The sequence below is a fragment of the Delphinapterus leucas genome, chromosome 4 (genome assembly GCF_059928025.1).
Source record: "Delphinapterus leucas isolate spDelLeu-1000000601 "Yukka" chromosome 4, BTC_Dleu_Yukka2, whole genome shotgun sequence".
Classification (NCBI taxonomy): Eukaryota; Metazoa; Chordata; class Mammalia; order Artiodactyla; family Monodontidae; genus Delphinapterus; species Delphinapterus leucas.
Genome location: NC_143132.1, coordinates 80,029,418 through 80,044,062, shown reverse-complemented (window position 1 = coordinate 80,044,062; position 14,645 = coordinate 80,029,418). Strand labels below are relative to the sequence as shown.

Below are 14,645 nucleotides of genomic sequence, written 5' to 3'. Positions count from 1 at the left end.
TTTCTTAACTATTTGAACCCTACTTTAAAAGCCTGAATTTCTTTGAAATATTATTTATTTTAATGAGCTGTTTAATCTCTAGATAACAATTTCACCGTCTTAATGGACCATATTCCAGAGACATGTGAAGTTAATAGGAATGAGGTGGCCACTTACACGACCTAGAATATTTATCTGAGACCTTGACGGGTGTATCAACTTCAGTGGTATAAAAGCCTACTTTGCAAAAGTTCATCTCATTTGTAAGTTTCAGTGAAAATTCTCAGGTCTTCAAATCCCAGCCTCAGGGCAGCTTTTCAAAGGATATACCTACAAGGCCAGAGGCAGGAATATATGACCACTACCCAAGCATAAGGGAGGCAGATGTCATGACCTGTAGACTAAATGCGGACTGAAAGATTTGTAACTACTTCATGCGAAAAATGCCCACAGCCCAGATTGTCCTAAAACCTGTGTGTATGAGATTGAGTGGGAAAAGATGTGCTTAAAGGTTATTAATTTTATTTATTTGTCTGTTTGTTTATTCATTCCTTTAGCAAAACTAGAAGTATGACATGAAACGTGTGGAAAGACATTAAAAAGAGTTCCTTGGAAATAATGCTCCTAATGTAGTAACAGGATGAAACCCCAATCCCAGAGCCTAAATCCATTTCTCCTCTGACAGCAAGAGTAGTAATACCCTTTTGTATTATGTATAGAAGAGCAAAATTAAGATGATCCGAAGCTGATCTGCTCTTAATTTGCCCAGCAAGTTGCTTCCCTTTGTTTTTTTTATTGTTTGTTTGTTTGTTTTTGCGATACGCGGGCCTCTCACTGTTGTGGCCTCTCCCGTTGCGGAGCACAGGCTCCGGACGCGCAGGCTCAGCGGCCATGGCTCACGGGCCCAGCCGCTCCGTGGCATGTGGGATCTTCCTGGACTGGGACACGAACCCGTGTCCCCTGCATCGGCAGGCAGACTCTCAACCACTGCGCCACCAGGGAAGACCTGAGTTTCCCTTTAATTCACCCTTTTCCCCTAAAATACAGTGGGAAGAGCACTGGATTGGAAATCAGACAACCTGGTTCCAGCTCCACCACTCACCAGCTGGTGACATCTTTCACTCTCCGCCTCGTCATATACAAGAGAGGAATATAAACACTTTTCAAGCTAACCTAGACTCAGTTGTAAAAGTGTATATTATATCATTATATACCTATAATTTATTCATCCCATCAAGGGTAAAATCACTTACACTTTCAAACCATAATTTAAAAACTAATAAGGAGAATAATTTAGAGAAAAAAGCAAGGGAGCCACCGGCACCTCTTTTTATCCCTAACACTCTAGACAAACCTCCATTGTAGCATTTGCTCATTTTAAAGGAATATGTCTTACTTCCTAGACTGGGTTCCCTGAAAGAAAAGACCCTACCATACAAATTTTGTTTCCAGTGTCCAGCAAGTCCTCAACACAGAGGCACATTCTAGGTAATAAGAAAGTGAACACCTGAAATTAAGGCACTCATTCTCACTTACTGAAGAAGCAGAGGTGGTCGCTGACATGTTTCCCGCCGGGGCCTGTGGGTGTGCATCATGACTTCTCTGAGGACCACCCCCACAGGCACAGTCCTGTCTCCTTGGTGTGAGTCCATCCACTTGCTAGGGAACCCCTCCGTCTCCACTCCAAGACAGACTAATTCCTTGCTTCTTGGTCTAATTTACTCAAAGACTGTCTCCCTTGAGTTCCTTTTCCTCTTCATCAGTATCTCCCTAATGTCTTTTCTATTACCACAGGAAGCTATTTTGTATCAACTGTCTTATTCTCCCTCAGATGCAGACCAGTTGCTTGGTGGAAGGTGAAGAAGTTCCAGGAGAAAAATTGGCATTCACTTCAGACTAATGAAACACACCAATTGTCCAGAAGGTCAGATTCCTTGAGGGGGCAGTGTAGTAAGATCATCAAAATAACCCTGAGGTAGAAGAGGGGGAACTTGGGCTTTGTCCAGACTCTACATCAACTTACTGACTATCTTGGGCAGGTAACCTCTCCATATGTCAGCTTCCAGTAAAATGAGTGGTGAGGATGAGATGATCTCGGAGCCCTCTTTCACGTCTAATATTCATAATTAAAGGTGTATTTTGTGTCATCATAAAACAGAATTGTTTGTATGTTGAGAATAGTTTGAGCCAAGGCCAAAAAATCTGGTCTTGCATTCGGGCCAAGAGTGAATCTGTATGATCTTAAAATAAACAAATGTGGTTAAAGTGTTAGTGAATCTGATTCTCTACAACTGTGAGTCCACAGTTGGTAGACAGTTAAACAGGCCCCACTGAGGGACTTTGTAAAATGGTTAAAGAAAACTGGATTGATTGCAGCTTCCAAAATGAGTGGGTCTGTTAATCACATGCTTCAATGGTTGTTAAAATTATAACCATGTGCTGTGTCTTTCTTGTATCACACCAGCATCACATAGAATAGCCACTATTGCCATTTTCCTGTGCTATTCTTAAGAAAAAAAATGATGTTGCCTAGTAATAGAGATTTGTTTCGCTTGAGACTGCAAGCACATGGATCATTCATTCATTCTTCAGTGAACACTGAGAACCTGCTATGCGCATTTCTTGAGGTACTGATTGCACCTTATATGTGAATCTGACATATATTTTTTCATTGGAAGTTCATACACAAATACACAAATACACAAATTCACCCTCCTACATATACTCATACAACTATAATAAATGGCAGGAAGTGATAAGTGAACCTCTTGGAAGAGATATAGATTAATAGAGAAGGGAGATATCCCAACTGAGGGCTCAGAGCAAGAATTTTATGGAGCAAGAAGCTTATAAAACAAATCTTGAAGGCTGGCTTAGATTTGGACCTGTGGAAATGACAAGAAAGAGCAAAAGCAAAGAAAGAGAGTTTAGAAAGCACAGCACATGTGAGAAAAAAAATAACACCAGTTATAACATGTAACTTACCAACTGTTTACCATGTACTAAGACCTCTAAACACATGATCTTGGTGAATCCTTGTAATTCTAAGGGATTGGCTTTATTAGTATTGCCTGTTTTCAGATGGGGAAACCAAGGCCCAGGAAAGAAGAGTACCTTGCCCAAGCGATCCCATTAAAAGAAAGAGCAGGTAGTTCAGGACTACTGAAGCCTGTGGTTGCATTAAAGAGGAAGGAAAATATAATCTGAAAAGTTCGTTGTGGCTAGGTGGTAAACAGGCTAGAATACTAGACTCTTGCAGTGAATCAAACTTCAGAAAAACAAATAGCGAAACCAATAGCGTACAATATCACTTATATGCGGAATCTAGAAAAGTGGTACAGATGAACTTATTTGCAAAGCAGAAATAGAGACACAGATGTAGAGAACAAATATATGGATACCAAGGGGGGAAGGGGGTGGGATGAATTGGGAGATTGGGATTGACATATATACACTACTATGTATGAAATAGATAACTAATAAGAACCTGCTGTATAAAAAAATAAAATAAAACACAATTCAAAAATAAATAAATAAATAAAAACAAACAAAAAGAGGAACACAAATGAACTAAATGGGAAGTAAAAAGTGAAACCTTCTATATATATCTTTTAAATAACTCTGCTCCATATCTTAATTAAAATGACCAAAATCAGTCCTCCTTTAACACTTTTGTCAGTGTTGAAACACAAAACGGCAGTCACATCTGGAAGGAGTATGGGTACCCTTGCCAGTACAGCCTTCTACTTTTGAAGGTGGCAAAAATGAGGCTGAAATGTAACTAACTGTGATTAAATGTTCCATTCAACTTAATCTTTAAATGAAAAATATATATATATATATGTGTGTGTGTGTGTATATATATATATATATATATAGGCACATGACTATATAATTCTTGCCAATTATTACCATACTACTGTTGGGAACTGACAACTAAAGATGATACTAAAAACTTAACATCCCCTGGCACCCATACAATCTATGCACTCCTTGGGAAACTATTAAGCTGTGTTCTCTCCTGTGCTTTAATCATAATAATGTGATTCTATTACTCCATTGAGTTGGTTGGTAACCAGAGGTACATAAGGCCTTTAACAGAGACAGATCCCCTAAGTGGACACATTAATTCCCTCCTAAATGCCTTGTAAATAAAAGATGTACCGGTACCTCAAAGGATGTTCTGTTTTCACAGAGACTAGTAAAGTGGCTTAGATTTTCTCTTGTTTGATCAGCTGTTCAGGAATTAACTTCCACTAAGCACATTCATATTAAAAACGTGTATTATCTAACATAAATACCTTCAGTAAAATAAGAAATTCCTCTTAGATGTTTATATGCTCCCATCAGAAAGTTCATACTATGGGGATTTACACTGAGTTTCTGTGTTTATATTTGGTTTCTTATTCTAGCAGTTATTCAGAAATACAGTTGATAGTTAAAGCACACATCCCCAAAGGGACACCTTTTTAAGGTCTCTGTGAATTAAATTAGCAATGTTTTTATCTCTGTCTTGAGCAGTACCACTTAGTATGTTATTACAGTACTAATAATAATAGCTAGCAGGTACAATTTTTATTATTGTTTGCATTTTTATTTGACTCTCACTTTGATAAAATCAAAAGAAGTCTTGAGATATCTCCTTCTGTTATTCTGCAATTATGATATTGTACTCTGATACCTTCAATAGTGTTGCATTCACTGAGGTGACCCAACACACATGTTTCTTGCAACCCATAGCTCTCATGTTGGAATCTTATAATTAAGTTGGTATTTCCCCCTGAGGAAAAAAATTTAGGAGCTTACTTTTTTTTTTTTTTTTGCCGTACGCGGGCCTCTCACTGTTGTGGTCTCTCCCGTTGCGGAGCACAGGCTCCGGACGCGCAGGCTCATCGGCCATGGCTCACAGGCCCAGCCGCTCCACGGCATGCGGGATCCTCCCGGACCGGGGCGCGAACCTGTGTCCCCTGCATCGGCAGGCGGACTCTCAACCACTGCGCCACCAGGGCAGCCCAGGAGCTTACTTTTAAAACAGAAGCAGTCATTTAACCGTGTTCAGTTACAGAGAGGATTGTCAAAGAAGATATTAAAGCAATGTTCTTCTCTAGATAAATGTTCACAAACTATAAACACATCTTAAAAGCTCAGAACTTTATTTTAGCTATTTAAGCCAGCTTCTTTCCTCCAACTTCTAAGTGATTTTTCCCTTCTATTTTTTATATATCATTTATTTTACATATCAGCCTGGCGGTTAGTTGGACATTTCAGCCTGCCTACCCATTAATACTAATACTCATTTCAACATATAATTTTAAGTGTATTTAAAATGTAATTGATGTTTGTGGCAGCCCCTTCCAATAACTACTGCTGGATTAAAACTAGAATTCATAGAGTTAATTGAGATTATTTATGTTTATAATAACCCAAACTATCTGGGTTACCATTTAAAACATAACTTTTATTACCACAGGGAATTTTAAACAGTATGTCTGTGAGATTTGGAGTGCATATCTCAAAGAACTTGACTGAAATCACAAATGAAGTTAATCATATAGTATTGAACACAAAGGTTTAACTCAATAAGAAACCAAAATCCTTTTTTTCATAATTTCACCATAATTTTATTTTGTATTTACAGTCTTCAATTCCTAATGCAAGGGTCTTACTGAGGATTGGGGGGATTAGGGAGGAGAGACGGGGTTTGGAGGAGAGGAATCAGAGGTCTTATACAGACAACAATAATTAGTAAAGTTAACAGGATGTGAAAGTCTTCCAGAAGAAATTCTTGCAGCCAGCTTTGCGTTCTCGGGGTGCCATGGCCGGGTTCGAGTTAGCGGATCTCTGCAGCTCCAGCCTCATTTCATCCTGTTCAGCAGCCTGGGACAAATCTTCAGGCTCCAGGGCATCGTTCTCTGTCTGGTTGGGTTCAGAGAGCAGCTCTGCCAAGAAGTACTTGGCCAATTCCTGCATGGGGTGGAAGGAAGAGTGAAAGAGAGAGAGAGAGAGAGGATAAGAATGAGGATGGTGGAGAAGAAGAAATGGAAAAGCCTGCTTGAAAAACAGATTTAACCACACCCAAACCCCAATTTTCACAGCTGTGCAATTTTTTTTCACACTTAAAATTGGTTAAGGATATAAAAACAAGGGCTGTTGTTATAATCACCAAGTACACAAAGAAGCTTTAAAAACTCAAATGTTTCTGCAAGTTTTCTGCTTCTGTAGGTTTAAAATACACACATAGAAAGAAATAGATCGTTAGTTTTTCAACATGAGCCAACAGTTTGTTTAACTCAATTTCCATATCATGAGCTACAAACTAGAATTGTTCTTACCATTTTTACTAAGTCAGCTGTGGAGAACGAGACCTTTCACAATCGTAAACATATTGTGTTCTGGCTGTAAAGTGCCAGTTAGCCCCCAACCCCGCTGCATGGGAGGGAGGTGGTGCTTAGGACAGTAGCAGCTTCAGAGGTCCGTGCTTTCAGCACCTGGGTCAGCACCTCCCGCGGTCAGCACCGGGGATCAATGCCATCATCCCTTCGAGCTCAGTTACCAAGGTCTTGGAATTTTCTTGAATGCTAAAGAACTCACCTGAACAGTGACCTACTGCGCTGATCAGGGGAAACAAAGAGGTAATAAGGGATTCTGGACTTTGAAAGTTTTCCTGTGAGCTTTGGTAGCTAAGGGACCCAGAAAAGCACCGGCACTCTTTGAGGGCACCTCTTAAATTCACCCAAGGGATCAGAGGCAAGGCTAGGGAAGATTGAGAGGTTCTGGAGAGGGGAAAGAAGACGTCGAGGGAGTCTCCTTACCTGCTTCCCAGCGGCAGCAGCCAGGGATTTCTGCAGAAACTGACGGAGTCGGGGATCTGAGGGCGCGCCGGTGACACCGCCCAGAGCCAGAACTATGGAGAGCGCGGCCAGCGCGCACTGGAGACGGCAGGACAGCATCTCGGCGGCGCCGGAGAAGCCGAGCTAGAGTGCGGTTGGTCAAACTCTAGGAGCTGATCGCAGGCAGCAGCAACGGCTCTGAACCTCGCGACTCCTAAAGCGGCTTGTATGCTCTCCTCCGTCTCCCCCTTTTTAAACTCTCTCTCTGACGTCAGACTAGGAGGCGCCCCCAGATCTCACCAGCGCTTTTACGCACCATTACCCTCGTGAAATCAATCACAGAAGTGAGAGGAGGGTACACAATCAAAAGTGGCTTATTTAAAAAAATTAAATCCTGCACAGGCACAGGCACACACGATTCCACACGTCACACCATCTACACAATCTTTTTATAGTCACTCAGTGCAACGCACATACACATTCTATAATTTCACTCACACATGTGCACACTTAATTACACACACTCAAACACTCAGCCCCTGGAGAAGCAAATGCACTATCACACACTCAGCCACATACACATAAATGTGCCCAGGCAATTCTATCCATCCTCATGCTCAAACATTTTAGGAGAACCAAATGCAAAAGTATATGAGTGTGACAAGTGGAGATGGTTACAAGCATGCTTTGTGACAGTGAATGTCATAAGCATTCCTCTAAGAACAGATTTGAAAATGGAGTGTGGATTTTAGAAAGACTAAGTCACCTTTCTCCATTAACTCTGTAAAGAGTCTTGTAGATTAAGATGTAATGGGGCTCTAAAAGAACTTCACTTTTCCTTATAATGGAAGAGTACCTTAAACTCACCCTCCATCCCTCTTTCTCAGCAGCAGAGACGCTTGTAGTCTGCTTGCCATTCGACTGTGACAAAAAATGCTAAAGGAAAAAAAAGTCAGATTGACTTCATTTTGGTGCTAGAAACTTGGAGCTAGAAAGAAACCTCAGAAAACATCTACTAAACTTCAGAGTTTGAGTCACTGAGCCTAGAAATGGGCAGTGAAATTCTCTGGCTCACATAGTACACAGCTGGAGCAAGGACCAGACCTCCGCATTCCAAACTAGGATTCTTTTCACTCAACTCTGAGTTTTCTAATGGATTCCTGGCTAGTTGTAGCCATTTTAGGTCAGGGACTCCCAGTGTGGACATACGGAAGTTCAGGAATCCCTTGAATGTAAGTCACCATTATTGTAAGCCTCTGTGTGAAGAAAGCATCAACAGTGCTCCCCTACTCCCCACACAAATAAAAAGGAAGTTTGAGAAATGCTGTTGTGGAATTCTGGTTGTGGTCTAGTTAGATGTTTGCTGTCCTGATCCGAGTTCTGGTAGCTTTTCCTTTTCTTTTTTTTTTCCCCAGAATAATTCCTTATCAAGGAATGGCCAGCTAATGTCCTGGCATGGACCAGATAATCCCTGCAGGCTCTTCAAGGGCTGGCATTTTATAAGCTTCAAGTTCATAAGAGCTGAAAAACATTCCTGTATCTTCAGAAACCAAGTGAAGCAGAGAACTTGACTAATCCTGTCACCAGCCAGGCATCACATATGTATTCTCAATACTTAGACCAAGACCACAGTGTTGAGAGGCAGGAGGGGTTGGGAGGTGTCCCGAATGGCTTGAATAATTGTCACCTTTTCTTTTTGTGTCTGTAAGCTAGAGCAATAAGAGAAGGCACAGCAAGGAGTGCTAAAGCTTCCAGGGCTTGGTGAGTCCAGACAAGGCTTAGAACAAGTAAGGCATTAAAAAGTCACTCACATGTGTTGGAATAGTCTGGGAGAGCAAAGGATCTCAGACTGCAGAACACAATGCATGTTATTTTCTCTATATATCCTGGAACCCTCCTAGGCCTCTAGCTGCGGGTTCAGAGTCTAGTTATGTCAACCCAACTGTCCCAAGGCACCCTCAAATGATCTCACATCTCTTCCACTCAAGGCTTGCCCTTGGCCGCCCCATTGAGTAGAGAAGAATTTTCCTAAAACAGGAGCCAGCCAAAGAACAAATAGTAGCCCCTCCATCTTGCTCTATGCTCTATTCTACTTCTCTCCCCAGATGCCTGCTCCTCTCCTTCCACATCTTTATCCTCCTTTTTCCTCTTTCTCCTTTCCCAAACCTTTCTCTGAATTTCTCTCTCCAAATCTTCCTTATTCAATCCCCTTTTTACTTTCTTTCCCCACTCCCTATCCTCATCCCTCTCTGTTGTACTTCCCTCTCCCCAGTCATTTTCTGACTTTGTTCTGGTTCATTCTGGCTTCCTTCTGCCTTCTCTGCACGTCTCCCTCCCTTCCCATTCTGCCTACCCAATATCTATCCCAGTCTCTGCCTGTAGTCTCTTCCTCTCTTAAGCCCCTCCTTCCATTACTTCCTCTTTCCTTCTCAGCTATTTCTCATAAAAAATACTCATGGTGCTTGCTTCAGCAGCACATATACTAAAACTGGAACGATACAGAGAAGATTAGCATGACCCCTGAGCAAGGATGACACAGAAATTCTTGAAGCGTTCCATATTTTTCAGGAACAAAGAAAATGCAACATACAATGCAATATCAGAAGTTACAAGGAAAACATTCCAGTTCAGTCAGTCTATTTCAGTCTAATTTATATACAGTAAAATGCAAAGGTCTTAAGTGTACAGTTCAGTGAGCTTTGACACCCCTATAAACCTATGAAGCCAACGTGCGAATGAAGATATAGAATATTTCATCACCTTCAAAGTTTCTGAGTGCCCCGTTTCAGTCCATTGCTCCTCAAGAGGCAAGTACCCTTCTGATGTCTCTCATGATAAGTTAGTTGTGACTGTTTCTGAACTTTATGTAAGTGGAATGATTTGGTATTTAAAAAAAAATACTCATGATCTTTAGCTGTTTAAGTACCTACCTGGGAATAGTAAGTCTGGGTGGCTTCCCTCATACCTTTGCTGAAGTGCTGGAGCTGTGGATGAGATGACTTCCGGGCTTTTGTTCTGTTTAGTTTTATAATCCTCAAATTGTTAGGAGTCTAGGAACCACTTAAGAAAGAAAGAAGAACAAAAGGGGACACAAATTCTTCCTTAAGCCCCCTCCCCATGGCCAAGTTTTGCATAAAGTTTGATTTAGCACAAAGGCACTTGAAATTTCCCCAACCTGAGACCTTTGCAGCCAACCCCCAGGGTCTTGCTTCCAAGTCCCAAAGGCTGGAGGGGGGCAGGGGGGCGATGTCTGTGGTTGTACTGGGGACCCTATTTCCCAGACCTTGGTCTCTAAGAATGATAGACCCCATCCTTGTGCAGCCTTCTGTGGTTCACAAAGTATTTTCTCATCCAGTACGACAGGGCATGCTAGCCCCATCTCACAGAGGAGGAAATTGAGTCCCTGAGAGCACAGCTGCCTCTGCCTCGCACAAGGGCACCCGGGCAGGAAGTGGCAAGGTTGAGGGAGGCTGCTGATCAGTTTAGCAACTTTCCTCCTCCCCTGACTCAGGGATGCCGGAGACACCTCCTGGCTGAGCAGTCTACAGCCAGGATGCAAGGGCCTCGAGGGGGCATCTAGGCCCCTTTCATGTGCTGCTCTCCAACCGGGATATGATTTCCCACCTCCCTGTGAAATGTACATTTGGGGGTGACTACCTGCCAATATGAGGAGCAAAAACTCATTTCAGTTAAGAGACAGTAAACTCTATGAGTAATCAGGTGTTCAGTATTAAGCAGTGCAGGGAAGCAGAAAGTAACTGTATTTGGAGTCCAGAGACCTGGGTTCTAGTTCTGGTTGTGCCACAGTCCAGCTGGGGGCTTCCTCTCTGGGCCTTAGTTTCTTCATCTGCAAAATAGAAGGCTTGATAGGCAACCTTTGTGGTTCTTTCCAGCCCTGATCATCAACAAGCTTGACTCTGAGAAGACAAAGGGGCAAAGTAGAGCACACTGTGATGTTAAAATGCTGTTTCTCAAATTGAGAACTTTATATTGGAAAAGAACCTGGCTTTTATGTAATATGAGGGAGGAAGCCGGATGCAGCGGGTATTTCGCAGGCCTATTAGAAGGAAAATTTGCTCTTGCATCTTGCTTCTGGTGCTGACCTGCCCTCCCCACCTGGACTCAGTCTCTCCATCTGTAAAATTGATTCACTCAAATTCCTTCTACAAATAAGTACTGAGAATCTGCACTGCTTGAGAGGTTCATAATATAGTAGTGAACTAGATAGACAAAGTCCTAGTGAGAAAGACAAGCAATAAACACATCAATTAATTAATTATGTTCAAGTTGCTAAGAATTAACACAAGGTATAAAGCATGAGGACTCGGGGAAAACCCTCCTGAGGAGGAACCATTTGAGCAGAGACCTGAATGAGGTGAGGGAGCTAGACATGCAAATATCTGAATAAAGATATTTCCTTGTCAGGTGGAAAGACAATCTGTTCAAAGGCCCTGAGGTAGAAGCATGCTTGGTACATTCAAGCATCAGAAACAAGGCAAGGGAACTCGAACAGAGCGGGTGAATCAGAGAGGGCTGGGAGATGAGACCAGCAAGGCAGACAGGGGCCAGATCACATAGAGCCTTGAAGACCATGGTAAGAAAACCACTGGAGGATTTTGAGCAAGGGATTGACCTCATTTGATTTTTTTAAAATCAATGCCTTCTGCTAAAGTGGAGAATTAACTGTAAGAGAGCAGCAGAGTCAGGAAGATAACTTAGGAGTCTAAGAACCATTTAAGAGAAGAGAAGAGCCAGGATGGAAGGGACACATTCTCCCTTAAATACCCAAGCTGGTTGGCTTGGCATAAAGGCATTTCATACCTCCAACCCGAGACTACTGTAGCCAACCCGAGACTACTGTAGCCAACCCCCAAGGCCTGTTTCCATGGAAGGGAAGGTGGTTTGTGCTTGTTTGGGGGACCTTATTCCCCAGACTAGTTCAGGCAAGAGCAGATGGTATTTGGGCAAGAGCGACAGCTATGAAGGAGCTGAGGACTGGTTAGGTGTGAAGTTTATTTTGAAGTACAGTTGACCAGACGTGCTAATGGTTCGCTTGGATCTCAAGTTAAGGAAATGAGAAGAACAATTGGTAACAAGTGGTCTAGACATTCCCTAAAATGCTTTCAAGTTCCACAAATTTCTGAGAGGGCAGGAAGTGGATTTCTGACAAAAACTTCTCTTGGACATTTTGTAAGTGAAAAACCATTTTACTTCCAAGCCAGAGTAAAGTGAGAATTATAGGCGGTGGGGAAAAGCAACATGGTATAGTATAAAAAGCTCTGGCCTGGATGTCTGAAGCCCTAGACTTAAGTCCTCAGTTTTCTCTTGCTTAAAATGGGCCTAATAATCCTTGCTTTTGCTATAATATGATTTAAGAACCAGGTCGGACATTGTAAGTGTAAGTGAAAGTGCTTGGTTATCCATAAAACATGATGAAAAGATAAAGTCCTGTTTTTGTTGTTGCTGCCCAGAGGGAGGCCGTCAGCCAGCGCCTGGGGTGATATTCAATGAGCCAGCTTCTGGAAGCTAGAGTGTCCTCAATGATGCTCTGACCCAACTAGTCAGACTGCCCTTCCTCTGAGGACACTGTAGGGTATGATCTGAAGATCCAGGAAGATCTCTCACAGAAATGCAGCAGACTGGTGCTGAAATTCAACCCTTAGAATTAGTCTATGACTATTAGACTATTAGAAAATAGTCTCTTCTCTACATTTTCTTGGAGACGTAGCATATTAAAACTTGAAAGTTATTAACACTTTAGTGTGAATATATATGCTGAATTGTCTTCTTGCTTACAGTCGCCTAAAGGACAGTCTTGACCTAAGTAAAGTTGGGAGATCACTTGGAGAAGAGGCAGATTTATTGGATGTGCTGCTGGGGCTGGGGGCAGGCTATAGGGAGCACGCAAAGCACTCCTGCCCAAGGGCAAGAGTGCTTAGGTGACGATACCCTAAGGACCTTTCCTCGTAGAGCAACCCTACCACCCTGGAGCATGAGAATGAGAACTTGCAAATTCTCTAAGGGCTTCTGCTGAGGTGGATTTCAGCTGGAAGAGTGTCAGCTCATGCCCCTGGAGTTGCTGATGGTAGAGAAGCCAGACTTTCCCGCCAAATTGGTTTTCACCAACTTCCACAAAGCCTGGCCTAAAGTGATCGCTTTAGACAATGGAGGGTGAAGGGGTCACTGAATGAAGCCCAGGGGTGAACTTCTTCCATGGGTGGGTGAGTGATGACAGCTCAGGCCTGGTCTCCTGCAGTAGTCTCCTCTCTGGTCTCTATCCCATCACTTCCAGCTCAGAAGCTCTCAATGACTCCCCAGTGCCAGCTAGTTCAAATGTAAACACATCAGCCTGGCGGTCATGTTTCCTCAGACCCTAAATGTCCTGTTCAGTCTCGCTCTGTGTCACTCCTAACCTCTCCGCCTTCCCATTCCCCACCACCACCTGTTCTTCCCTGTACACACCCTGCAGTTTCCCGCATCCACTTTTGTGTACCTGCTGCTCCCTCCACCTGGAATACCTCGGACCCACCTCTGGCTGTTAACATCATACAGCTTACTTTAAGTCAAGAGCTTCTCATTTAGAATTACTGTGGTCCCTTCCTGTGCCCAAGGGTGTGTCTTTTGTGCCTCTAGTAGAGACCATTCTAGGTCACTTCACATTTCTGTTCCTTGAGAGCCTGTATGTCTCATCTATGGGCCTAGAGTTTCACTGAGAGCAGAAATCTTGTTTCTGTCATATTTGTATTTTCCTCAGAGACCATAAGAATGTGAAGCATAGAATAGTTGCTGAAAAATGTTGATTTAGTAGAAGAAAAATTCTTCTTCTTATATGTGAGGTCTCTGTGGATTCTGTAGGTAGAACGAACCTCAGGTAACTGAGGACTGTATCACTTGACCCCCAACCCTAGGTAGCGGATACTTTCAGGAACACATATCCGTTGATCCCTTAGTAATCTCTGAGCTTCAGCGAAGGAAAAAACCCTGAACACTGTTCTGTGTAATTGTTCCTATCTGCTAAAAACTAACTGAAGCTGTCATATGAATATGCTAATATAGTCATTGGAAAGATAAGGGACTTCACTGGAAGGCCTAGGGAGGACACATCCACCAACCAATGAGGAACACGTATGTCCCTGGCACACAATAGAAGAGAGTACCACTGCTGACTTACCTCTGCGTAGTTTCATGTTTGATCATGTGTTAATATCAACCAAACAAGGGAATGGAGGCCTCAGGTTACATAGTTAGTGCAGAGCTGGGCTGATGTCAGATCCCTGTCTGCCACTCCAACATTTTCTCTCTTACCAGAGACAAGCAAGGAGACTTTGCCCCTAATTATCCTCTCAGATTCCTTTCTCCTTGTAGGTCCATTGGACTCTGCAGAAGCATCCCACTTGCTGATCTATGGCTTTTGCTCAGAGCTCCCCAGTGAAATGAAATCGAGCTGTGCTCTGCCCGACTGTGCCACCCAGTGAACGTCTCCCAGTTCTCTTTACCTATTTTCCTCCTAAAAACAAGGTGTTAAGTCTCAGGTCTTGCATGAGCCTTCCCAGTGCAGTTGGCAGGGGAAGAGCTGTCTTGACCAATGGGGATTGAGAAATGAGGCCAGAGACCTATGGCCCTGTTCCTGGAATAGTACACAACAGATGGCAAAGTTCCTCTTCGACGTGCTCCTGAGACCCGCCCCCCCCCCTTTGAAACGGCATGATAGGGGCTATATAAACACAGAAGTGCCCCATGGAGTGAAAGTATCCCTTCTACAGCTCCAATTTCCCACACTCAAACTATAATCTTAACCTAGACTGGTGGATCTTAACTCTAGCTTCACACCAGGAT

General features: G+C 42.8%; 1 protein-coding gene and 1 non-coding gene across 2 annotated transcripts; one reads left to right on the top strand and one right to left on the bottom strand.

The window, feature by feature from the left end:
- Positions 1 to 5,679: 5,679 nt before the first annotated feature.
- Positions 5,680 to 7,715, bottom strand: SST (somatostatin). The gene is made up of 2 exons (XM_022575133.3): positions 6,792 to 7,715; positions 5,680 to 5,943 (listed from the first exon to the last, which is right to left on the bottom strand). The coding sequence occupies exons 1-2, from the start codon at positions 6,927 to 6,929 to the stop codon at positions 5,731 to 5,733; spliced, it is 351 nt and encodes a 116-aa protein (XP_022430841.1). The 5' UTR covers positions 6,930 to 7,715; the 3' UTR covers positions 5,680 to 5,730.
- A 1,552-nt stretch (positions 7,716 to 9,267) lies between these two features.
- On the top strand, positions 9,268 to 9,374 carry LOC115802399 (U6 spliceosomal RNA). The gene has a single exon (XR_004022865.1). It is a non-coding gene; the product is annotated as a U6 spliceosomal RNA (small nuclear RNA).
- The last annotated feature ends 5,271 nt before the right edge of the window (positions 9,375 to 14,645 follow it).